This window comes from Acromyrmex echinatior, chromosome 10 (genome assembly GCF_024713525.1).
Source record: "Acromyrmex echinatior isolate Ae372 chromosome 10, ASM2471352v2, whole genome shotgun sequence".
Lineage (NCBI taxonomy): Eukaryota > Metazoa > Arthropoda > Insecta > Hymenoptera > Formicidae > Acromyrmex > Acromyrmex echinatior.
Genome location: NC_141861.1, coordinates 6,506,800 through 6,532,969, shown reverse-complemented (window position 1 = coordinate 6,532,969; position 26,170 = coordinate 6,506,800). Strand labels below are relative to the sequence as shown.

The following is a 26,170-nucleotide window of genomic DNA, read 5'->3' as shown; positions in this document are numbered from 1 at the left end:
TGACAATGATAGATAAGATAACATTCACATTTGAACAATTTTATCGCCCTTTCCAGCAATTGCAAAATGACATTTTATTTTTTTCTTTATATCGCTCCACAACAGCATCCGTTAATTCAATATACTAGAACGTGTATATATTCTTCTCATTTTTCACAGCTATTCCAGCATATGCGAAGTCATTTATCATAAGGTTTATAAATAGATTATGGATCATTAGATTTTCTGAAAAAGCGCGAAATTCGTTATGGCAATGATGATGACACAAACATCATTCATCACGATTCATTACCATTATAATGTTTTTATCATCCTAGTAAATTTCGTTAATCTTTCTTCAGATAATATATCTGACAGCTTTCTTAATATAATCTTTTGTATCCTCTTTTAATGTTTGATTGATTAACTATAGTGATATCTTTTACTCCTCTACATATGATGAATACATTTTTACCCATGACCTCGTCATAAAGAAATAATACATTTGTTAAATTTATTTTAATATAGAAAAATGTTATTTTAATGTATTTATGTGTTACTGTTAAATAAATAAAATTGATTAATTATTAATAGTTCATATTATATTATTAAGCTCAATTTGGAAATATATTATTAGGATTAGCAAGAGCAATTCAAAACTACAGTGAGCAGAAGTATAATCTATATAGGTATAAATATAACAAATATACATATGTATATTATATAAGATTATATGTCTTATATACAGGGAAAATATATAAAATATTCAAATTTTATGTAAAATTATAAAAAGTAAAAATAGTAAGTTATATAAGTAATAGAAAAAGATTTTAATTGCTACCTTTTAAAGATTGAAATTATGATTAATGAATAGTATGGCGTTAATAATAAAAAAATTATGTTGCTTTTTATTTTTAAATAATATTTTTAAATAATTTATCCACAAAACTTTTTGTAACAAAACTCTTTAGGATTTCTATTGTTTATGTATCTTTTTTTATTTTGTTACATAGAACTTATTCTTAAGGTTTATACATAACTTTCGACTATATAGTTACATTCTATATACAGGACGTTCCAGATGTTATTATATTTCTATTTGTTATGAAATAAATTCAAATAAAAATGTTGTAATATTTTTATTATATAATTATAATTATACAAAATACAAATATAAAAAGCAAATACTTATCACATATAATCTAGAACCTTATTTATTATTTTCTATACATAACATATAAAATATTTAATGAAATGTATTTCTCTCGAATCGATAATCATTAGCACTTCGAGTACATTGATGAATCCTTTTATGAGATATTTTTAGATTTTGCCCATTTTGTATTTTTATGTACAGATCCAGTCTTTTTAAATTTCTTTAAATATATAGGTCCGTTTTGTAAAATTTTGTTATATAAATCTTTTTTTAATTTTATTGTATGTCGTTCCTTCGATCCTAAACTAAACTATGTAAATACATTCCTGCACATTCATCTGAAACAATCTGAAAAGAAAAATAAAATCATAGGGTCATAATATTAGGTGTTGGAATTAATTCGTAGCGTTTTTAATGAAAGAATGTTATTTATTTCACATGAGCATTAAAAAATACATTAATGAAAGTACTTCCCATCACTTGTAAAACGCTACGAATTAATTCCAACACCTAATATAAATTTGAAAGGGTATTTAAGCAAAATACAAATATCTTACATTCAAAAATATTATATTGTAAGATAAGTAATTTTTTAATCATTCTTTTTATATTTCATTAAATACATACTTTTGGCACAGACTTTGTACATCAAGATATTTGTATATTTAAATTGTTTTATAATATACATATGTATACATAAAATACTTTATTTCCTCATATATTCTATGTATTTATTTCAATAATATTAATTAGATTTTATTATTATACACGTCTTTTATTATATCGACTTTTTATGCAAAATTATTAATTTGCAATAATTTTAAATGTGATTATAAATTTATAATAAAACAAAATAATTTATTTAATAACTTTTAGAATCATGAAATACAGGTTATATTTCAAAATTGATGTATTCTAAATGCAATTGTACTGTTCTATACAAATAAATTTAATAATAATAAGTACTTACCTATAAAAAATATACTGTGACTAGCCTGCACATATATTATTTATTTTCGTGGCTTTCTGTTGCACAATAAATAATATTATGTCTATGATCAATAATGATGTATAACCTACTCTGTCTTGACCAGTATTGGGGGAGGGATATATATATAGAGGGATGTTCTCACATGCGCAATAAAACAAGCGATAGCAGACGATATAAAACCTCAGTCATATATATATTATGTAATAAGGAAATAAGGAATGTTAAAACTCTTATGGAAAAAATGATTATAAGAAATCATATAAACACACCATTTATAAATAAAAAAATTAAATCCATTAATAAACCGTCACATTTACAGCCGATTTATCAGGAATATTAGAATAATAAGAGAAAATCTTTGTTGCAGAAAATCTTTTCGTTATTATAATAAATATAAAATTATGTAAATTATAATAAATGTCTTTTAAATATTGATTTCATAAGTATCTTGAATATTTTAAACTACACATCTTAATATTAGCTATAAATTATTAGCTATAAATGTTTATGTTTAATATAATATTTAGTATACAAGTATATTTAATATACAAGTGATAAAAAATAATTTATGGGGTCTCGAGTATACTCAGGATAAAATCAGAGCACGAGTTTATCAAGATTAGTCACGTAGTCAATGATATATGTTACGCATGCGAATATCATTTTGTTTTTGAATGGATTTACCTCTTGATGTCTCGAACTATTGTTGCAGTTCTACCGTTCGTTGGCAACATGTTTCTTTAAAGCGAAACTTAATTACTTGTAGCATATATATATGATTAAAAAATATTAAAAATTAATATTCAATTGGCAAACAAGTTTAAAACAAGCATAAAACTTGTCTCCATTTTAGCATACAAAAAATTAAATTTAATAGAAAACAAATTTTAGAGCTGATATAAATCAGCAACGTTATTGACGTTTAATGATGTTATATTTTCGATTAGAATTATAACTAAATGCGTTAGATCACAAACATAATATTTATAATAGGATATTTATTAAAATTAAGATGAGCATTGTATATTTAAATATATATTGTAAAAAGTTTTAACTACAATAATTTTATAGCCGAAAATTATTGATTAAGTTTCATCGACAAAATAATATTAAATGTATACGGTTCTAGATTTTCATAATCTATTGTAGCTCTTAATAAAAATTTCAGAAATCCAGCAGTAATAAAAAAATATTAACATTATCGATTATTGATATATAATTCTCGACTGCTGATATCTGAACTTATTCTGTTACGAATTAACTTGATTTTAGCATCACACAAATTTTCATAAAATTGTCGGTCTTTAAGCATCTGTTGTTAAAATCATAGTTGCAAATTTATTCAACACAAAAAAAATCAATAAAGATAAAAATTACAGTATAATTTTACTCAAATTAAAATTTTTTATTCAAATTTTTTATAATTTTTTTATAGTCACAAATTTTTATACTGTTTATTTAAAAGAAATAGTATTCTTATATAATTGTTTATTTATTAACGTTATTATCTATATTTTTAAATAAGTAATTTATATGAATACAGCTACTTCTATACCCAATAACTAATTATCCAATATATTTTATGCATTTTAATTGTAGTATTAATTTACCATGTGGAGCAGTTGCCGTTGTTATCGGAACTTAACTCTATTATTATACTTGTCTGCTTCAGACAGATAACGCCACTGCTAAATGTTTGATTCAAAATTCGCTGTTCCAGCTGAAGATTAATTTTTAGTAATTTTAAATTAAAAAAATGAATTTTAGTTTTCATATAATTGTTTAATATTGCAAAGTTAATTTTTATTATTTATATATTAAGTTATATACATCTGATATGTAAATGTATTAACAGATACTTATAAAAATTGAGAAATAAAATCAAATCTAAAGAAAGAGTTTGAAATCACGGATTATGATAAAGAAATCTCTTTTTTAATGGTGTCAAATCTGTTTAATGTAAAAAAATAACAATCTCTACATAATTATAGCAAGAGATGTAATTTATAATTCTAATAAATATAAGTTATGCATTTATACATTGAAATTAAGATTTTAATAAGAGAAGTTATCTTGAGTAGTATAACTGTTATATAGAATATTATATATTATAATATTCTCAAATTGCTAAAAGAAAATTTATAAATAAATATAAAACTGCGTTGTTAACACTAAAAAATTATATATTTTATTTAAATGTATATAAAAGTGTATATAAAAATGTGATCTATATAGTATTTATTTGTTTAAGATGTATTTTCTAATTTTGTTCTTATAAAAAACATATTTACTTCTCGTAGCAGTAATGTTTTTAAAAAAGGATAAGATGGCAGGATTAAAAAAAAATGTTGTTCTTTATAAAAACGTAGACAGCACGCTTTCGATTAAATAATCGCGCGCATCCTTGTGTTCCATGCAAGCAACCCCCATTGCGCCTGTAAGTAGTCGTGCTCGTTTTGGCGCAGCCGCGCGCGGCGCCCCCGCAGGTATTGCGGCCGTACCAGTTTGACCGCGTGGGGTGGTAGGGGATAGGCTGAGAGCGAGAGAGCGTGCGTCTACGTCAGGAAAAGCTCCGAGCTTATTGGTCCTGGTCCATTGTTGCGTATTGATTGCTGTGGAGCAGTGGTATGGTCGTCGGGACACTCGGTCGTCCTCGTCGTCGTCGTCGTCGTCGTCGTCGCCGTCGGTGGTGCTCAGCCGATTAGGTTAAGAGAAGCGGGCGCGCGCGGTCATAGATATAAGAGGTAGAGAAAAAAGAGAAGAGAAAGGAGGAAAAATAAAACGTCGTCGTCCGCGTCGTCGTCACGCATCGTCCGTTCGCGTTCCGTTCGCGATCGCGATTCGCGCTTGCTACGTCCGCACTGTACACGTACGCACTTATACTGTAAAAAAAATAAAAAGAGTATAATTGTATATGTATAAATATATGTATACATAAATAGGTATACAAAGAGAGCTGTATAAATACGGTGATAACGGAAAGAACTCGTCTTTGCGTTATGTATTCGTACGAGCGCGCGTATATGTGTGTCACGCGATAATACAGTGTTCAGTGAGTTGTATCTCCTGCCTGTTCTCTATATTGCTCCAGCCATTCAATCACGGACTCCAATTAGAAGCGATACACACCTGCGGCATCGGTGACGGCGGCGGCAGCGGCTGCCGCCGAGGGTGGTAAGAACGAATCAACACGGCGCAAGTCCTCGAGCCATCAGGATCAGGTATCCACGACTGGTTACTGCGCGTACCGTGATAGCTACGTGGATAAGAAAGCGGAGTGCTTTTACTAAGGACGCCGTACTCGGTGATTCTCGTGTGTCCAGCAGAGACGTGTACATTCGACGTGTACATTCGCCTCGAAGTAGACTTCTAACGAGGCTATATAGCGAATCGTCAGTCGCGAACAGTAGTGCGTCAGTTAGAATCAACGATGGTGATTGAGTGATTCTTGAAGAAAAGGCCTTTGTGAACAAGATAGAAGGCATTTTTTCGGAGCAAACAAATACAGACGTATATCTTATAGTTAGAATTGAAGAAACGATAGTAAAAGAGTGGTAGGGAAAGAGAAGGGGAGAGAGAGAGAGAGAGAGAGAGAGAGAGAGAGAGAGAGAGAGAGACAGAAGGAGAGAGAGAGAGAGAGGGGGGAGAGAAAGGAAGAGTGCGAGAGGTGGAAGAAGAGAAAGAAAGAGAGAGAGGGGGGGTTGAGAGGATAAGAGTGGAAGACGAAGAGTCTAGGTGTCAGATTGTGCGTGGCAGAAGAGTATAAAGGAAGAAGAGAGGAAGAGATTCGATAATTTTTTTCTTTAAACAGAGCGCACGCTCATAAAAGAAGAAAAGAGAAAGAAGAAGCTTGTGGTAGCTGCGTATCGTGAGAACGCGAAAGCAAGCCGTGCACGGATTCTTCTTAGCGCGTATCGCGCATCTCCCGGAGGCGGCGCGAAATTATGAAGCGTATAAAGTGCGTCCTACTGGCCGCCGCAGCTGCCGTTTGTGATTGTGATAGTCGCCGGTGAATGTGTGACCCGGGGGCAGCAGAGATCCGCCGGGATGACGACCGAAGGGACGACCGTGCAGCCCCCGGTGACGGTAGAAGGCTGCCTCAAGGAGCGGAAATGGTGGTGCTTCCTGCTGTCAAGCATCTTCACCTTCCTCGCCGGGCTACTGATCGTGCTCCTCTGGCGTGCGTTCGCCTTCCTCTGCTGTCGCAAGGAGCCCGAGCTCTCCCCAAATGACCCGAAGCAAAAGGAGCAGAAGTCGGCCCGCCAGGGCAAGGAGTTCGAGGGGACTTTTATGACCGAGGCCAAGGACTGGGCCGGCGAGCTGATTTCCGGACAAACCACCACTGGACGTATCCTGGTGAGATTTTCTATTTTCTTTTTTGTAATTATTGTGTCCCGGCCTGTCAGGACTGTTTGATCATTGTGTACTGATAATCAGAAATATAATCCCAGTATAGAAGCATATATACCATTAATAATATTTGTATAGTGATTTCTAACGTGATCTATATTATATTCTTTACGTGCGTTTTTTTCTATGAATCGATTTGATTTGATTATTAGAATGTTCAATAAATGTTTGCAAAACAATTAAAAATAATTTGTTAAAAGAGAAATTGATTTTTTTAATTTAACTTATTTTTACAATTATTTTTCTCTATTTATTATTTTACTATCTACATTATATCTTTATTTTAATTTCAAAATTTATCTATTTAACTTTAATTTATATTAAAGAAGAATAGTATAAAAAAAACATTTCTATGATATTGTTAAATTTCAGAAGGAAATTTATCTGTAAAAAAATAGTATTAAGAAAGCAATAATCTGTATCAATTGTGAAATATAAAGAATTTCAAATTAATTTTTAAATATAATAACAATGTTTCAATTTCTCTTGCACATCTCAAGGACAAATAACAATAGTAAAATCACAACAATAGTAAATCAAGTACGACTTTTCGTGTTGATAAATATATTATGAAATCTTTTATTTCCAAAGTTGTGTATTATATTCTTCTCAAATTATTTGAATAATATTCATTAAACATAAAATTCTGAAACTATTCTATTCAATATAAAATATTATCAATGATTTATGTTGAACTTGTTTGACAATTTAATACAACAATGTACATTCATGAATTATTTTAATCTCACACCTATAACTAATACGGTAACAGAGAAATTTTTTGATTTATACAAAAATTCCCTATTTAAAGTCTGCTCGCAGTAAGACATTTATCAGACTCGATAAAATTCTTCCGCTGCGATACTATTAAATTATATTTGTAATCGGATTTCCAGAAAATGAAATACAATTCGGCTAAATAGGTCATACGCCGAAGAAAGTACAAAACTGATTTTAAAGAAAATCCGATAAGAGTGATGATTGAGAGGGTAGAGGAGAAAAAGACGAGACAGAGGGATATACTGATTAAAACTGTTCCGTGCAGATTTGTGCCAGTCACGAGACGCTATTAACGAAAATTCGGGTCGGTATTAAACTGTCGTTTAAATCTAATTCGAAAGTTCTCTCTTTCTCTCCCTTTCTCTCTTGATCCTGATTTCACGGTAGCGTGGCAGGAATTTCGATATCGAAGACTCATCCGTCCCCGTTCGTACCACGCGCCATGGTGCCCTACTCGGACGCATGAGGATTGACGTCGCGCATCCCGGACATTCTACGGGGTGAGAACTAGTGGCGAAACGTGTATACACGTAGATTCGCGGCCACTTACACGTGTACACGCGCGTGCGCGCACACGAGATTCCTAGCCTCGAGCTCGCACGAGAGTACGAGTGTACGTGGCCGGTGACCCAGATTTCGTTCGTGGAACCAGACACGGCAACGGTCCCGAAGTAGAGGGGTGGCTTCTACGCAGTGCGTGTTTCACCCTGAAAGTGCACTTCCGTCGCCATCGTGACCAGTCCGGTGGGCTCTTTCTTGTCTTCGGTTCTATCTTGGAACCTATAATCTTTCGGAACACTCGAATACATTTGCTCCTTGAACTAAATAGGTAGCCATCCTCTGGTTGGCTGTTCTTCTTCTTACATCCTTGCCCCTGCTTTCAGTTGAATGCGTTAAGTCGAGAGGGAAGGCAATGCACAATTTACGAATGGCTTTATTCAAATTTTATAGTCAAGCGGGAAGAGAATCCTCCGTTCTACCAGGAGTATAAATCGAGAGAACGAGTCCCAATTTATGATCGTGTGGTTACTTAGGGTAATTTTGACAGCTACGTCGAAGAAGCAATGCAAGACTCGATTGTTGGTTTTTCCATTTGCCGTGAAAAAAAATTAGATCGTGCTTGTTCCGCATTTTGCGGTGACGCAGAGTTATCGATGTCGTGCCCTTGCAGAAATTTAGCCTACTCGTGGAGGCCAAGTCAGACGACAGACTGCAGCCGATCATGCGAGATCGAGTCGACAAAGTTCAGATTGTAATTACAATTGAGGGGATGGGTGGAATAAAGGCTTAATTACAAAATCTTGATATTAATACAAATTAAAATAACTTGTTACTTTTTTATTATAATATACAAATGAATACAATATTAAATGAATTTATGTATAATAATATCTTTAAGAAGTTACATGTTATATACTTCTGTATTATGATTAATGTTACATGAAAAAGCTAATTGCCGGAAAAAAGGCCTAAGTAGAATTATGTCTTTATTCCGCCCAGCCCTTCAATTCCGACTGTGAATAATAGGAATTTCACTATATTGCCGATCTCGGATTTCAATCACGGCCGACAACAAGCCGCCATCGATAGTATGGTTTATTGATGACAAGAACATTGGCGAAACGATTTTAATATTCTCCTATGATAAATAAGACTGTAGACGTTGTCTATCGATTCGATTATGCAATCCGAAATCACACATATTGCAATAAATCTCAATTGGGAATTCTCGATTTTTCTTTCTGAACTTATCGATTTTATCCATTAATTGCGTTTTTCGCCGAGAAGCGCAACAGATTATATTAAAAATCTTTGTTTGGTTAACGAGAAAAATATATCATTATATCTCTAAAGTTGATATTACTGATATCAATTCTTTTGTATCATTAAACAAGAAAAATTTCTAAACTTTGAAAATTTTCTTAATAGTACTAATAAACAAGTTTTAAATAATATATGTTTCTTATATTTAGATAAAGTTAATTTTAATTTTTAATTTTTTTGAATTATTAATATAAAGTTAACATTAGTTTTAGTTAATCTAAATGAAATTTCTACAAGATGTTTAATATTAATAATTACTGTGTTAAGATGCGTTTTATAATTAATTAACAATCAGTTACTGTCTGACAACATGCTGATCATTACTACTCAGCTAAAATTAACGTGGTTAAATATTGTGTACAAGTTTCTTGCTGGTCAGCGAGCTTGTAACATTTTACATTATTCACGACTCTGAGAGGATTTAGACCGTGCTATAATATTGTCAGGAAAATTTATTAACCTTTAAATGAGAAACAATTTGTAAAGAAAACGGTATATTTTCATTTTTTAAGTATTTTTCTTACAATGAAGATTTTGTTGACCAAGTTAATATTGATTATTTTCACTTTTTCAGTTTACACTTTTTAATTTTCATTTACAAGTCGAAATGCAAAACAGTATTATGTAAAGAAAAAGTACAAAGAAAAAAAGATAAAAACTACAAAGTTGTTTTGTGAAATAGAATCAGGTCAAGCAGTTTGTATGATATATTAAAATTGTTGAAAAATGAAATATTGTTTCTTTACGGTACAATTCATCAATAGATTAAATTTTTAATTTTTATGCAAAAATGTCAGATGAGCGTGGAAAATAATCTCGCTTTTAAAGATTGAATAGTGAATATTAAATGAAGAAAGCTTTAAAATATTGTTTTTCTTTTTCGAGACGTCGTGTATAATTTTACATTGACAGAATTTATGTGCTTTTGTCATTAGAACATTGGCAATTGGCCTTCGCGACGTAATACTTCTTGTTATTTGAGATCAAGTATCGTGGCTGTAGAGATATGATTCGTATCTTAATTAAGCAATCTAAATTTTAAATGGCATATACATATTCGAGCAAGTTTGCTAGACGAAATCTAGTATAAACCAGTTTTGGCATGATTTTTGGGAGTTGATCCCAATATGTGCTGGCGCCATTGAAACTAAACTTGTATCGACCTTCGTGACCTCGGGTCACATTGAGATTAGAAGTAGTAGTTCTCGGCTTTATTCTAATAGCAAGTATTATAATTACAGAGATGCAAAGTATAAATCAAGAAACATTATGCTGTCTAGACGCTCCTTTCGTAGAAAAGTCGAATTGCTCTCGCTTTAAATGTCATTCTTTTACTTTTTAAGTTAACGATAGAATTTTATCCCCTACAAATTTAGTTGTGTGACATTTGCAAGTAAACTGAATAATTTTATTTCGAGAGATGTTTAACATTCATGACATTTTATGGTATTACTCATTTATAAAGTCATAGCGAAATAATGGAAATAGTAAAAAGTTTTTGCGGTTTTAAATTACTTTTATCCTTAAAACAAATACAAAGTAACAATGTAATATATTTGGACTTAATATAATATCTTGACATATTCTAATTTTCTTTTAATACAATGTTTTATATTACATTTTTAAAATAAATGTTATAAACTTAAGTGCTAAGATATGAGTAAAGTTATTAATTGAGAGATTATTTTTACTTTCTGAATATTTAACAATGTCTTTTAATGAATAATATAACGTAACAAAATTATCTATACGCTAATTAATTAATTTTGATAGCTAATTAATTAAAATTCTTTTCAACAACTTTATATTCATGAAATGCTTGATAAGAAGAACTTGAAGAACGGAATTTGGCAAGCTGCTCATTACTAACTTCTCTTTAACGATATTTATCTATGTCATGTTCCATATTCGTTCATTTTTGCATGATTATATCGAATTCTAATTTTCTTGCACGAGAACTCATATTTGCTGACTATGTGGAACGTTGAGCTCTGATCCTCTTTGACATATCAATTCCAGTTTTTTTGGTTGCGAAAATAGTAAAACGCGAATTCGTTTTAGAGCCAAAAACTTCTCGAATATTTAAGCTGTCTCTCGATAGCCAACTTTTTATCTTGTTGGCTGTGCGCTATGCATCGCCCGACACGTCACAAGCGGGAAACTTTTTTAACCGGACTTTTCTCGATAGTTCTACCTATATTCAAGTGCATACTATAAATGATAATATACATTCGAAAATATACCGGTAGGAATTTATAGAATTTATACTGTTGGAGTGTAGCACAACGCGTGCTCGCGAAAAATTACAAATAACCACGCGATAGACAACTGTATGCATCCGCGATTTATGTTTACGTGACGCACGATCTACTTCAGAAATACGTTTTGCATGTTTTTTATGTTAGAAATTAATGTCCAGTTTTTGTTCCAATTTGAGTATATATTTCTTGATGTTTTATTTATTATAAAGATGGAAAAATATGCGTAACAAAGATTCGGGCGAACAATATATGCTGTTCGATTTTATGCGACCAGTCTATTTCATTTTGAAAATCGTAAACTATTTAGTTATATATATATATATATATATATATATATTAGGTGTTGGAATTAATTCGTAGCGTTTTACAAGTGATGGGAAGTACTTTCATTAATGTATTTTTTAATGCTCATGTGAAATAAATAACATTCTTTCATTAAAAACGCTACGAATTAATTCCAACACCTAATATATATATATATATATTATTATATTATATATAATCATGGCATAATATAATTCAAAGTAATTTTTCACTTCTTATGAAGCAAGAAATATTTAAAAAATAAAAATTATCTCGGAACATGGAAGACCTTAATTCAAATCCTGGCTGAGGTGATATTTTTTTGCAATAAATTAAATTATTTATAGTTCTTAAGATGTGCTTAGATTAGCATCAAATTATTAATATTCTTTTAAGATGCTTATTAGCACCAAAATTATTAAATTGCTTGTCAAGTGATATTATTACTAAAGTTTTGTTCAAAACTGCGTTTCAAGATTAAAAATGATTTCAGCAGTTAGCAGAATTGGATATGTGTATAAATTTATTTACTCTAAAATATTTAACCATTAAGAGAGAGAGAGAGAGAGAGAGAGAAAAAGAGAGGGGAAGGGGGGGGGAGGGATCCGTTTTGAGCGAAAATAGATTTATTTCTCTTAAATAAAAAATAAACACGTGTATAGTGTCTCTTGAGATCTTACAATAGTTACAAGTAAATCCGAGAGAATCGAGTAGAAACAGAAAACCAATAAAGATTCAGAATTCTTCCGCAACGTGGTGTAATATACATATACATATACGTACATATTACACTTGTACATTTCAATTTATTCACGCGCATAAATAATATAAACACTCTTACACGAATAATACACATAAGTTATTGAATATTGTGGAAAAGATATTTATCGTAATGTTGCTCGTTAAATTGCTGTCGCTTGTTAAAATGCATGCGCAGTATTCTGCAAAGGAAATAGGATAGTAGGTCACGATAACATCAATACTTTGGAGGTAGAACAACTAATGTCATTTTGCAGATTGGGATAGAAAAATTTTATGCGATCATTTTTTACCTTTTGTTTTTGAAATAATGGTTTTTCAGATTGTTATGTACCTTCATATATTCAATATATATGCACATATTTAAAAAAACATGTACGAATACGTTAATAATATTCTCTATTTTATAAATTAATGAATACTATTTAATTATGTTTGCTATAGATTTTGCGATTGATTATTGTAATTATTAGGATTTGTAATAATGAAAATAATATCATTATATGCTATTGTGTGATAATTGGAGATAATTCTATTAATGTTGATCAATAGTCAAAAGTTGATTATGCACGTAAATCGCTTAGTTATGAGATTCATTCTTCAAACTCGATTTGAATATTTGAACCAATTTTATAAAATTAGCTTCTAGTCGATCAGTTCTATACGCTTACTTTCACCGAAAATGGATAACGAAGCGGAATCATAGGGAAATCAGAATACTATTATGGAATTATGTCATGGTGAATATTGTACGTAAAGCAGAAAAAAGACAAAGAAAGTAGAATAATAATAATACTACTTGAATTTAATCATTAAACGTTATATTATATAATATTGCACAGGGAATTACGAGATGATAGTTTTTTTTATGATTGAGCATCCACTTCCATCTCTAAAATTTTCTTGTACTTGCCGCAGTATCGACATGACGAGAGATAAGTTTCAACACTATCGAGAAATAAGTTGCTACGTCGATGCACTTTATCCGTCAATAACGTCGTTGACATTTACCTCTGCGGCAACCGACGACGAAGATAACATTACTTGTGATAAAAGTTACTTCGGCATGACGCGATGTAACGCGGACGAAGCATCGAATGTTGGCTGTTATTGCTGTTTTCACGACTTTCAAGTTCATGTCTCGCGTCTTATTTCTCGTGTTAAAGCTCATCGAGTTATAGGCCAACTGATGTCGTCTTGCCTGGGTATGTTTAATTTAGTACGACGAAGATACGTCGATCGATACACGTACACATACACACGAATATCTTTTCTCATCTCTTCACAAAAATGCCTCGCACTTTTTTCCGTGTCCGGTTTGTCCGCTTTCGTACCAATTCTTTATAAAAATACCCAAATATCACTAATTTTTAAGTTATAAACGACCATTGTGAGTTTAGAAATTTCAGGATCAGAATTTCCGAATTTCTTTATATCTTCGTCTTTTAATACCTTTGTTTATATCAAAGTAAATATTATATTTCAATAAAATTTTAATGTCAGAATTAAAGATAATTTGTAAAGAGACTAGAATAAGAAACAGTATTATTATAATAAATTAAAATTTTAGTTAAGTGAAAACCAACTTTAAATTGAGTAAAGATATTTGTAAATGAAAGTTAATTAGCTTTGAAACTGGAACATTCCGTATATATACATATAGCTATGTACAAAACAGAGTTTCTACACTACTGAAGTTGCAGAGTGCACATAACTACTCTTTTTTCTCTCGTTGGAAAAGATGTCGCATTCCTTTTAAAAAGCGTTTCATATTCGCGGAATATTTTTCGTGGGAAGGATAAGATGGTTACCAGATGAATTAATGCAAAATCCCAGGATGCAATATCAATATCGAAGAATTTCACGATGCAGAGTTCTCTCTATTATTTTCTGGAAGAGATCTAGATGTTCGGAATTCTTTGAACATGATTATGAAACAAGACAATATTGATTGTTGATATAGGAAAAGTACAAGGCAGAGGAGTATTATTACTGTTTGCATTTTCAAGATAAATAAAACGTAAAGTTCTCATAAGTAATAAATTATTTATTTTGAAAGAAATGTCAATAGTCTATAATGATGAAATGTTGTCACGATTTTATGTGATAAAATTGCGCATGATAATGAAATTACTTTTGTAATGTTAACAATTTGATATCAAATAATGTGATTATGTCTGATTACACTTATATAGGAAAAAAAAAGAAATAAAGAAAAAAGTTTTCTGATAAAAAAATAAAAAAATTGATTTTGCGATTATCCATTTTCCAAGCTATTGAAGTGTGTTTCCAAACTTTGTTTAGCGTGATTTTTTGTGCTTGATACATATAACATTTGTTCCAAATTTAGAATAATGAAGAACATAAAAAATGGAATCTCGATATGACTCGTTTTATGAATTCGATAAAAGATGATTTCTACGGGAACTAAATAAAAGAGAACAAATGAAAATATGTATTCTTAATATTGAACGCGTATTTTCTTCGTATTTTAAGATAAAATAAATAAATAAAGCAAGATAATATGAAAAGAAATGTTACGCAATAATATATTATTTGTTATAATAAATGTTATATTATATTATATAAAATATTATTATTAATATATTACAGTCAAGTATTATCAATATAACATAATATAATATAATATATTATTATTAATAATATTAATGGATACATATCATCTTGATTTAGTTTTGTATTGTATATCAGCACAATTATATCTACATATTTAATAATTACATGTATAGGCATTCTATATATCTTTCATATATTACATGTATATACAGAAAAAACATTATTTTAATAATGATAGAGAAAAATTATATTTTCAATTATTTGTTTTTTTTTTAATTTTAGATTTTATAACTGTAAAAATAAAATTTAATTTGAATTCAAATTATTCTCAAATCTATGAAATATTATCGACATTATATGTATATTAACAGTAATTTTAATATGCACATCATCAAAATATTATTCTTATTAAATTAAATAAAACAAAAATTGAAAGGCGAAGCTAAGAAGTAATGTAACATAACGTTTATACATTTCACATTATGTATAATCGGATAAGAAGTGCGAAGCCACAATCGTGACATCTTTAAGCCGACGACGCAAGTCTTATTTCTCGCATTAGGACTTATCGAGTTACAGAATATCCGTCGTGACCGTTTCATAGAGTACCTACTGAAGTATATTTAATTCAGCATGACCAACCTATCTGGCGCGATCGATACGCCAAGTGCCGCGAACGAAACCGCTAGACCGAACAGTTTTTTAAGACTGAATGAGGAGTTTCTGCCGTTCCGGCAACGCGGAGAGAGCTTGAAGGAGAGCTGGAAAGAATATCTGAAACTGAAAGAAACGAAACGACTTTGGAGAACATTCATCTATTTCTGTCACAACAAGGAGATTCAACTATTCGTTTCACACATGTAAAAAAAATGTGTGGAATTGCGAGAGCTCTCTTTTTTCGTTGTCGTGAAAGTACGGATGTTTATGATTTTAATTTTTAAAAAGAGAGACACATATTAGGCATTAAAATGTAAATCGCGAATTCTTTGTGTCTTCAATACGAAGAAAATAATAAAAAGTTAGCATATTTATAAAATGATTAACGTACTAGGTATTATCCAGTCGACAATAATTAGAAGTGATATAACACATAATTTTATATATTTTAAAACTTTTTAGAGTGAATCTCACTCTGAAGAGTGAAATCTCATTTTTAAAGATTAAAAATTGAGTCACTTTTTTTCAAAATGAGTTTAATTTTTACTCTTTAGAGTGAAGATTTCACTCCAAAAAAATTTAGAGAGTATCCTTAATATCAATGTTATAATTTCACATTCAACAATGCGCAACTACTCGTATATCATATGTTATTACATTTATGTTGTTGAGTGTAAACAATTTTACATTTAAAATTATAACATTAATGTTATGTAAACTTTTAGTTTTGTGTCGACTGGATTAAGGAAGGATCATCTACAGGAGCTACACGGTTCGAAATCTGGGGTGCGAAAGCCGCCGCATCTTATCGTACGTTACATCGCATCTGGTCTCGTTAGAAACGGCTATAACGGTTTTGCATTAGAGGTTCAGGTGGCGTATTAAATCCGTCCGTTTCCCAGACATTTAAGCGACGTCGATTCATACGACGTGAGCCGAAAGTTGAAGCGGGATTAACTACGAAATCCTTGTAATTGGTTGGCTAACCGTGGAGTCAACCCAGATTTAACTCTTAAACTATATTATACATGGATCGCTTCTCGATCGTATGTTAGCGGTGCTGGAGTCGTTATCATTCGGATATATCCGGACAGTTCTCATATCCGTGGGAAATAGGTAATTATTGATAAGACGTGCGCAACAGCGAATCTAATTTCGTTAAGGGTATCCGACGATACTGTAAACTTCTGGAAAATGGCACATACTTCACAATCTTCGAGAAGCGCCTTGATATAGCGGGATGGCGTCGAGCTTTTCGACGCGTATAAAATTAAACCGACCTGCAAATATGTAGACAGATCATAATCCACGTGGCATGATCACGTAGCCTTGCGTTATGCAGCTGTCAAGTGACGCGCTCGGCTTTCGACTCGTTCGTAAGTACTTTCGGCTTTTGGCATCCGTCGGATGGCCACTTCGCCGAATACGTAGATTAAACCTGGATTCATGATACGCAATAAAATGTTCGACGATTCGTTGTAAAAATATTTCTGACCCAGATAATGGATTGAGAGCTTCAAAGTATTCATGTCGGTCAAGCAATACCAAACGAGAAAAAGATCGAAGATGAGAATGAACATTTTCCGATTGAAAAGACTGAAAGACAAATTAGCAATTTATACTTTTCAACAAAGAAACAGTTAAATTTCTTTATCTTTTTGCAATCTTAAAAAGCAGAACAGAGACTCTGGTTGCAACGGGATCTGCTCGTTTTTTTTCTATAAATATTTTATAATTATGTCGATCGAGAAAAAATTGTCACCCACTGTGATAATACTGCGGATATTATTTCTACATAGTGTAGCGGCATTAATCGATTTTAGCAGGATAGAGGACGTGATTATACAGAAATATATAATATAGAAAGTTGGACGTGTGTGCGCGCTGTCATGCAGTAATATTCATGCGCTGTAAGTTGAGTAAACAACCGTATCGATCTTCAAATAAGCATTACACTACTCGCTTATCACTTTAGGAGTTGATCGTCCGTGGAACTGATGGTAATGTACAAACTCGCCAGTTAGTTAACTTCTTCATTGTGCAGTAAATTGAATGCTTCTAACGAGCATGAACAATATGAAATGTCGAAAAGTTGTTGCTAAGCTTTATCGAATTTCTAGGAAAAATTATCTTGACAATTTCACAGTTTCAAAAATATCCCTCATCTTTCCGTTTCAATTTTAAATACGGTTGCCCAACATTGTCGCGCAATTCTTTCATATTAAAGAAATTAAATTAAATTAATTAAAAATGAAATTAAATAATATTTTCAGGGTATACTTCGATTATATTAAAACAAATTTTTTTATTTTTATTGTATTAAATGAGTATAAGAGATTTCTAAATGTATACCAAGTGAATTTATTTATTGACATATTTAATTTCGATTTATTGCATGTATATATGTTTTACATGATAAAAAGCACTTTTGCAAAAGATACTTTATCTATCAAACTAAAAACGGTAAATGCTTTTCCATTCTTCTTGGATATGGAAGAAACATTGTTTAGTTTAACAAATATAGTTGTACATTAATTTTATCGTAGCAACGTTGCTTAAGTAGCAAATTAGTTTCTTTCTTTACACGACGCGATCATCGACAAAGTGCTGGACGAGAAATGAGATTTCTACAACTCTTCAGCTGAAACTGACGTATCCACTGAAATTACTTAAGAGTCGAGAGAAGAGGCTAGACTACTTGGAACAATCGGCCAAAGAAAGAAATGACGCGATAAAGGAACCAGAAGATAGAAGGAGGGAATGTTAAGGCAACAGGGAAGATCGTGACGCACCAACGTTCATTCACGTCGCGTTGCGCACAGCGAGACGCATTTCCGTCCGTCGAAACTGGGTTACAGCCCCGTTGTACGTGATATCCGTCGCTTCGCGAAATTGGGTTTTCATGCGCTTTTCCGCAATTTAAACTATCGTCACGGAGGGTCACAGCGTCGTAAAAATGAGATTAGCGCCGAAACTTTGCATCACATTTGTCGCCCGAATAGTAATCGGTTACGTGATTGAATAAAATAAACGAGCAATGCGAAAGAGCGCTATTGTTTTATAATTCTGTCATGTCATGAAGAGTTTGACGTTGCAATGCTTTAATCGGAATTAAAGCTGAACGTAATCACAAACATCGAACATTTGCTTCAATATTGTAAATACATTTACAGAGAAAGAGAGAGGGGAGAGGGAGGAGAGGAGAGAGAGAGAGAGAGAGAGAGAGAGAGAGAGAGAGAAATGATTGATACAAATGAATTATTAGTTTATCTTTACATACATAATTGGTGTAAAGAAATCATATAGTTGCTTTTCAAAATAATTTGTTGTTTGCAAAATGCAACTACTTACTATTTTACTATTTGTAAAAAGTAATTGTGTGTTCTCTTTACATCAATTGATTCATCTCATTACTAAATATATAAAAGTATTAAGATACGATTATGAAAAAATTAATAATTTATGTGATATTTTATATTCCAAAATGTGTCAGAATAAAATATAAAATACCTCGTAAACTTTGATTTTTTTGATAATTTTATTTTAATACTTTTATATGCAGAGAGAGAATAATTAGAGGAATCATATTATGTAAAAAAAGTATACGGTTTAAATTGAAAAAGCAAAGGTGATCTTCAAATATTTGAAGTTATTCCACCTAGAAAAAACTAAGTAATGTCATTGTATGAAGTTATCTTTGATATTAAACAGATGACGGAAAACATAAATTTAATAAGTTACAATCTGTAACACCTTTAGTGAGACACTCTGTATACATACGTTCCTTTTTTTATGTATTTTTAAAATAATGAAATAATTGAATTTATCAATAAGTGTAATCTCATAGACTTATTTGATTTTTGTTTAAAAGGCGCGCGTGTCAAATGCAAATATAAGATATAAAGATACGTGAGAATATTAACTGGGATTTTAAACCCAGTAATTTTTCGTGATAAATTATTACTTTCGGCGAGCCGTCCTCTTCCAGCAAGTGCAAGCGTGGAATGTTTTAATCGATACTCGTACATAAACCCACTTTTAATTTACCGCTCAGCTATCCTGCCTGATTGCATTCATCTCTTCACTCATTCCCATCCCCATCGGGATGTCATTCACAGCTGTACGCCGCGTTGCAAAAAAAGATAAAATTGGAGTATGCGAAATCAAATCGAACTCGCCTCCATGATTTAATACATCGTTAGTCGCCTGCAAGCGCAGCCCATATTCTTGCGTTATGTGCACTTTGTGTGTTTCGCTTTTTCTTTTCTTTTTTTTTTCTTTTATAACCAGAAATTCGCAAGGGCGAAACTTCGTGTGTCCGTTTTCCTCTGCTGCCTCCGATTGATCGTTACGATATCCATAAGCCAATATTGTACAATCGCAAAAACTTTGCAACATCCTTTTTGCAATGAGTTCCAGGATGCATGTAAGTTTCGGCGGCTTGTATCGTTACATATACAGCGTGTACTGTAACTTATCGTGTACAATATGGCATATAAATAATATGTTATGTTCGATGTTGCATAAATTTACTAAATTACTATATAAATAACTTTGATAATGAATAAAAAGCAAAATTATAGGTAAAGCGTATGTAAATAAATTGTTTGTATATAATTTGTGTATAAATTAATTTTCATAATATTACGACATATATTCTTTTCTTTATTTATTCATTCTATCTATAAACATCGATAAACAAGATTTAATCAATAAAAAATATGTTTAAAATTTTATGGATAATCGACGTTTCCTTCAAGTTTTTCTTTAGGTTATAAATAAATTTAATAGTTCAGTGGATAAAATTGATTAATGATATACACGAAACGAAATTAAATTTAATGCAGTGTGAATGTAATACGTTCATGCTGAAAGCTCGCTGCATCATGTATATAGTACGGTAAATTTAATTTATACGTATAGTCCTCAACACACATACGATTATTATAGGATGCATGCAGAGGCAAGTACTTTATATAAAAGCAACACGCTGTAATATTGATAAAACAATTGTGGAAGAATATGCTAAAACGAGAGCTCGCACGTAAAGTAAAGCAAATGTTACGGCTGTGGTTAATTAACTTATATTTAATTACAGATAATTTTAAATATTAATCCGTATTCTCTACACATTTATGTGTCTTTTATGGGTATAAACTTGGATTTTATATATGTACACATACAAGGAAAGAATAATTTTGCTGAAATACGTAATAATTTAATTAGATAAAGATCTGAAAATAACTTTGTTGGATCAAAGTATTATGTAGGACGCTCAAGATGGTTATTAGAATGTCAAAATTTTTGCATTACCCATCATGCTTGAGCATATAATAAGCATATAATATATAATATCTTTTCGAGAGGGTACCTAATTAAAAATATTGTCCCATAGATTACATTTTGTTTGATTTTGTATAATTTCATCTGATTAAAAATAATTTTCATTATATACGAGGTTATTTGGTAAAATAAACGATTTTATCTAATATTACACAATAATTTCTCGTGGTTGTATATACAATTATCGGATTATACAAAGGATTTCATAAATTTTATGATTTTGGGGACTCCGTCTCACGATTACATTAAGTGATTATTGCCTCGATAATTTTGATAGCCCAAGAAATTATTTTCAGAATGCAGATCTGTATCTAGTTATTTTTAAATACTCCAGTAAAATTATTTTTCCCATGTATCGGATCAATTAAAAGTTATTTTATCAATAATAAGAAGAAATTCATTCAAAAATAAGAAGAAAGGCATATACTGTCGTTCTATTCAACAGCTTATACGTATCAAGAGCACAGCAATTTCACGTATAAAATACCTCTCAACGTTACGTTATTACCGACGAAAGCTTCCGCAACGATAACGAACCTTCGGAGAATTTTCGCAAAACAGGAAGCTGCATGCGGTCAGTCAGTTACGTGCGGAGCACGTCGAACGAAACCGCGTAACACTAATAGCACGTCTGTCGGTGCTAATGGCTGTCGCAAGGCAGCTATCTAAGGTGCCTTTGAACATTGTATAGATGTTCCGAGAGTCTTGCTCTCTATGCGGACGCATGATGACGAAGATGACCACAGCGACCAAGATGACGATGGAAACGACGACGGCGACAGTAATGTTCCGCATGCCTCTCGGTACGCTAATTTCATCGCGAGCGTCGTCGTGCCAGTCGCTCTATGTACGCCATCATCGATGATTCGTTCCCGCTCGTTGCCAATCTTATGCCTCTGCACGTAGGCGAAAATAGCGTTCAGGGTTTTCGGCGTGAATCAACTTACTGTGGCGAGTCGATTATGACTCTCTTTGGGCAAGACGAGTGGGGTCACGTTTGGTGTTTGTGGTTTCCCCCTGGAGCGTTCTCGTAAACACAAACGACGACGCAATGAGCCGGCTGGGACCGATAATGCTTTAAGTAATCAACAGCACGATGTTGCCTGCCGACGGGATAGGCGATATCACGAGACCCTCTAATGCTATTGGGTTATTATTCATGATAGGAAAACGGGGGATAGGAAGTTTCACTACGTTTTTCCCTTGTCGAGAAACGGTCGTCCTACGAAGAGAGAACCGCAGAGATTTATAATACTATATTATATGGAGATATGGTAACGTTAAGAAGACTTTTATAGGCCACTCAAATTATAACTCTAGCTCCGGTTACTTCGTAATAATAGATTTTAATGTAATAATGTAATAACATTATTAAATCTTCTTTTTTATTCCATTTTTGATATATTTATAATTTAATTATTTAATGTAGGTAGCATGTTTGTGCTGATTCTTATTTATAATTTACATTTGGAATTATATGATTTCAGAAGCGTGTAATAAAGAGTATAAGAATAAATGAAAGTAAATGTTTTGCCATTAAAGTAATTAAAATATATTCAACAGTATTTGTTATTAATAAAATATTTCGAATTTATGGTAATCCAAAGTCGAGGATTGAACATTTTGCTATATATCATTTTATCGGGAAATAATATGATACTGGACATGCATTATAGATATTGGATTTGCAGTACACGCTGGAGCGCAACAATATGTATAATGCAATGAAACAATTTGCAACAATTTTTTTACCTCTCTAAATAAATAATGTCTAATTATTTTTGTTTTATCTTTATCTTATCTGGTATACTTTCAGGCTAATGACTCTTATATAACGACGAATAAAAATGTAAAATGTTGGCAGATAATTGTACGTATTTCAGCGTCACGCCAGTCAAGGACTGCGCATTTATGAGGTAAAAAAATGAAATAAAAAGTAAGATTTATTTAAGTTAGGTTTCCTTTACATTTCTTTTACATTTTATATTAAAAATTATATATATTATATTTATAATATAATTTTAATTTACATACATTTTTCAACAAAATTATATAATAAAACATGTATATTTTTTATAATATTCATATTAAATAATATTTATTGCATAATATTCTATATATATATTAGGTGTTGGAATTAATTCGTAGCGTTTTTAATGAAAGAATGTTATTTATTTCACATGAGCATTAAAAAATACATTAATGAAAGTACTTCCCATCACTTGTAAAACGCTACGAATTAATTCCAACACCTAATATATATATATATATCACTTAAAAAAAAATTATATTTAAATGCATTGATTAAATCTTCTTTTTAATTTTTCAAAGTTTTCAAAAACTGAAATAATTCAGTTTTTGAATTCATCAAGAATACATTATTATAATTATGATTAAGCCAACTTTTGTGTGAAATGTTCTATGTGCTTCAGTCTCAATATATCAAATATTTGTTGAAACGAGCCTAGTGTCGGCGTTCTGTAAATGGAGTAATGTACATTAGTACAGTAACGTTGTAATTCTCTAATGTACGGCGCATATCACAAATGCAATGTTGTTAATGCACGATAATAACACGATTAAATTAGTTGCATACATAAATGCGTCATAAATGCGATTGGTTTTATCAAATATTTGATAAGCGAATGCTTTACTTGGTATCGATTCGAACGATGTCACTTAAACTTAATACATGTATTATTTTAGCATGCATTATCTCTTATATGTCAACGTTGGTTGTGCTTTTATCATTGCAATTTAAGAGGAACAATTATCGAATAACGAAAAGCTTGGTATCCTTTTAAAACGCGCGAAAAAGCACCTTTGTAAGGCTTTACGCAAAGGAAACAACTACAAGCGTATGACGGATTTTAGTTAAGAGATACTTAATTACCGTAGGTGGCGGAACACACGACCATGACACGAACAAAAGCTAGGATTATGTACGCCAACGGCAGGATAAAGAGATTATAAATACGTCTCTTGCTTATGTATACTCGCTTTTTTAATTACCATGCGTGTGAGATCTTAATTGTAGTTATATCGATTTCTGTCAGGTTAGTGTTATTAATTGTTCTATGCCATTGTTTCTAGCTAAACAATTCATTTTAATTTTATAGAATTACTTACATGTTACTTACATATTTTAAAATCTTGCGAAATTAAAAATAATTATCTGGCTAGAAATAATGACAACTGTAAAGTATGACGATCATTTTAGTGTTATGATATTACGAAAACATTCATTATTGAGAAAATTGTAGCACTTTTAGACATTAAATCGTATCTAAGTAAGTGAATAATAAAATTATGCCACATACTCTATTAATTTCAGTGGACACTTATTGAAATAATAGCGAATGGCGAGACGATTTTCTCTTTGTTGATTGTTAAGCAAGCTTTGAGAAACACGTGATTGAAAGGTACTTTATACTTTAACAAGTACAACAATCTATGTTTAATAACAGTTTACATTATTTACTATTATAATTTAGCTTGTGATAGTTTATTTACGATCGCATTCAGTTGGTCGTGTGTGAATTGCCGATGTGAAATTGGGCAATTTGTATACGGATCTCCCACGCACACCCACGTGGAAGTAAAAGAATCATTTAAAGTTCGAATTAACAAGCATTATAACGAGCATAAATTACAAATAGATTTATGGATAATTTGTTTCGTGTGTTTACTGGACTTCGATCGATCTTGTCTCTATCCTATTTCCTATCGTTTTTACATACAATACACTAGCCGGTAGCTTGGTACCGAATTTCGTGCAGCTAGATTTTGATTATTCCAACGAGATACGAGAGGGGCGCATGAACGTAGAAGCGAACAAAGGATGAAACTCCGAAGGATACCGAGGCAGGTAGAATGAGAAGTATCATAATATTGTATTTCCTACGGCCTCCGTGTCCCCATTTGTTGTCTGTCTCGTGCATTAGCGTCCTTCGTCGTGCTTAGACCTATTTTAACCCTGCGGAACGTACTGTCGCACTGGCACGAATAGTCGTATGAAAACGTTGCATTCTTATCGGCCAATAATACGATATTGTCACGGTACCGAGAGCGAACGCGCATATACATAACACACGCGGCTCCATGACACGCTTTTGCTCGCGTGTTGTCGATGCTTCGAGCTTCATGCAAATTATAATGCGTCACCTTCCGTTGTTACATCTTGATATACGCGATTTCCCGATCGTTTATCATCCACCCGCAATTTTCATCATGCGATCTCCTAATTGGAATTTCTTGTAGCACTTCTTCGCATTCTACGATGAAATCTCGTTTTCTTGAAATTCTTTTGCAAATATCATTATTTTCTCTCTTGCTCTTTTTCCCTTTAAATTATATACTTTATGTAATTTTCTAATAGTCGGAAGCTCTTATTAAAAACAATCTACGTTTCTCTCCATTACATAAAATGTCTTTATTTTTTACTGCAAAGTACTGATACTTTTTACTGTGACAATGTGCAAATTACGAGTTTAGCGAGTCTAATGGCGAGTACCAAGAAGCTATAATTCATATTATAAACTACCAAAAACTACTTTTCTCCGCGGAAACTCGCGGCTTTCCTGGAACGTAAACGCATTTAACGTTGGCACACCAACTCCTCCTTCTCGAGACTCATTCCCGAGGGCGAATAGCGACCAGCTCGACCAGTTTGTATCCCAGAAGCAGCGCCGCAAATGGAAACGGAGTCATAATGGTATCGCGGAAACAAAACGAGAGCGTGCATATAATGCACCGGCTATACATACATTCACAAATGTGCGCGTGTCGCCACCCGCACTCGAGAAAGTACATGAATGCCCGCCATGCTGGTGTGTGGGTGTCAACCTGCAGTTTATTCGCACTCGAGTTGTTGCTTGGCCACCGGAGACAGAAGGACGCCCGCAGAGTGGCCAAGGGTGACCAAAAGCTTATGATCCCCTAACGCTCTCTCGGAAGAGCCTCTAATTTTAACGGAAGTGGGTCGAGCACGTTGTACTATGGCCGATCGAAAATGCATGCCTGCGCAGTATATTTAACCTCTTGAAAGCTGCATTTTTACATCAAGATTTATCGCTTATGCGATAATCAATACATTTATTTTGGAACCTAAAAAACTGTTTACAATGCTAA

At 32.0% G+C, this 26,170-nt stretch overlaps 1 protein-coding gene and 1 long non-coding RNA gene across 12 annotated transcripts in view; both read left to right on the top strand.

Moving 5' to 3' along the window:
* Positions 1-4,648: 4,648 nt before the first annotated feature.
* slo (calcium-activated potassium channel slo) overlaps positions 4,649-26,170 on the top strand; it is a 106,935-nt gene continuing 85,413 nt past the window's right edge. For 5 of the 6 annotated variants that reach the window (XM_011063477.2, XM_087410412.1, XM_087410411.1 and 2 more), the window contains exon 1: positions 4,650-6,482. In XM_011063477.2, coding sequence (XP_011061779.1) covers positions 6,174-6,482 — 309 coding nt within the window. In that variant the 5' untranslated portion in view covers positions 4,650-6,173. Of the gene's footprint in view, positions 6,483-26,170 lie in introns of all 6 variants that reach the window. The other variant, XM_087410415.1, reaches the window with a different exon arrangement.
* Positions 6,489-25,589, top strand: LOC105150426 (uncharacterized). Of its 6 annotated transcripts, XR_015546411.1 has the most exons (4): positions 6,489-22,956; positions 23,747-24,096; positions 24,375-24,462; positions 24,535-25,589. It is a non-coding gene; the product is annotated as an uncharacterized LOC105150426 (long non-coding RNA). The 6 variants fall into 6 exon arrangements; XR_015546409.1 differs by having other exon boundaries at positions 6,489-22,314; positions 22,857-22,956; positions 23,747-25,589; XR_015546408.1 differs by having other exon boundaries at positions 6,489-22,314; positions 22,528-22,956; positions 23,747-25,589.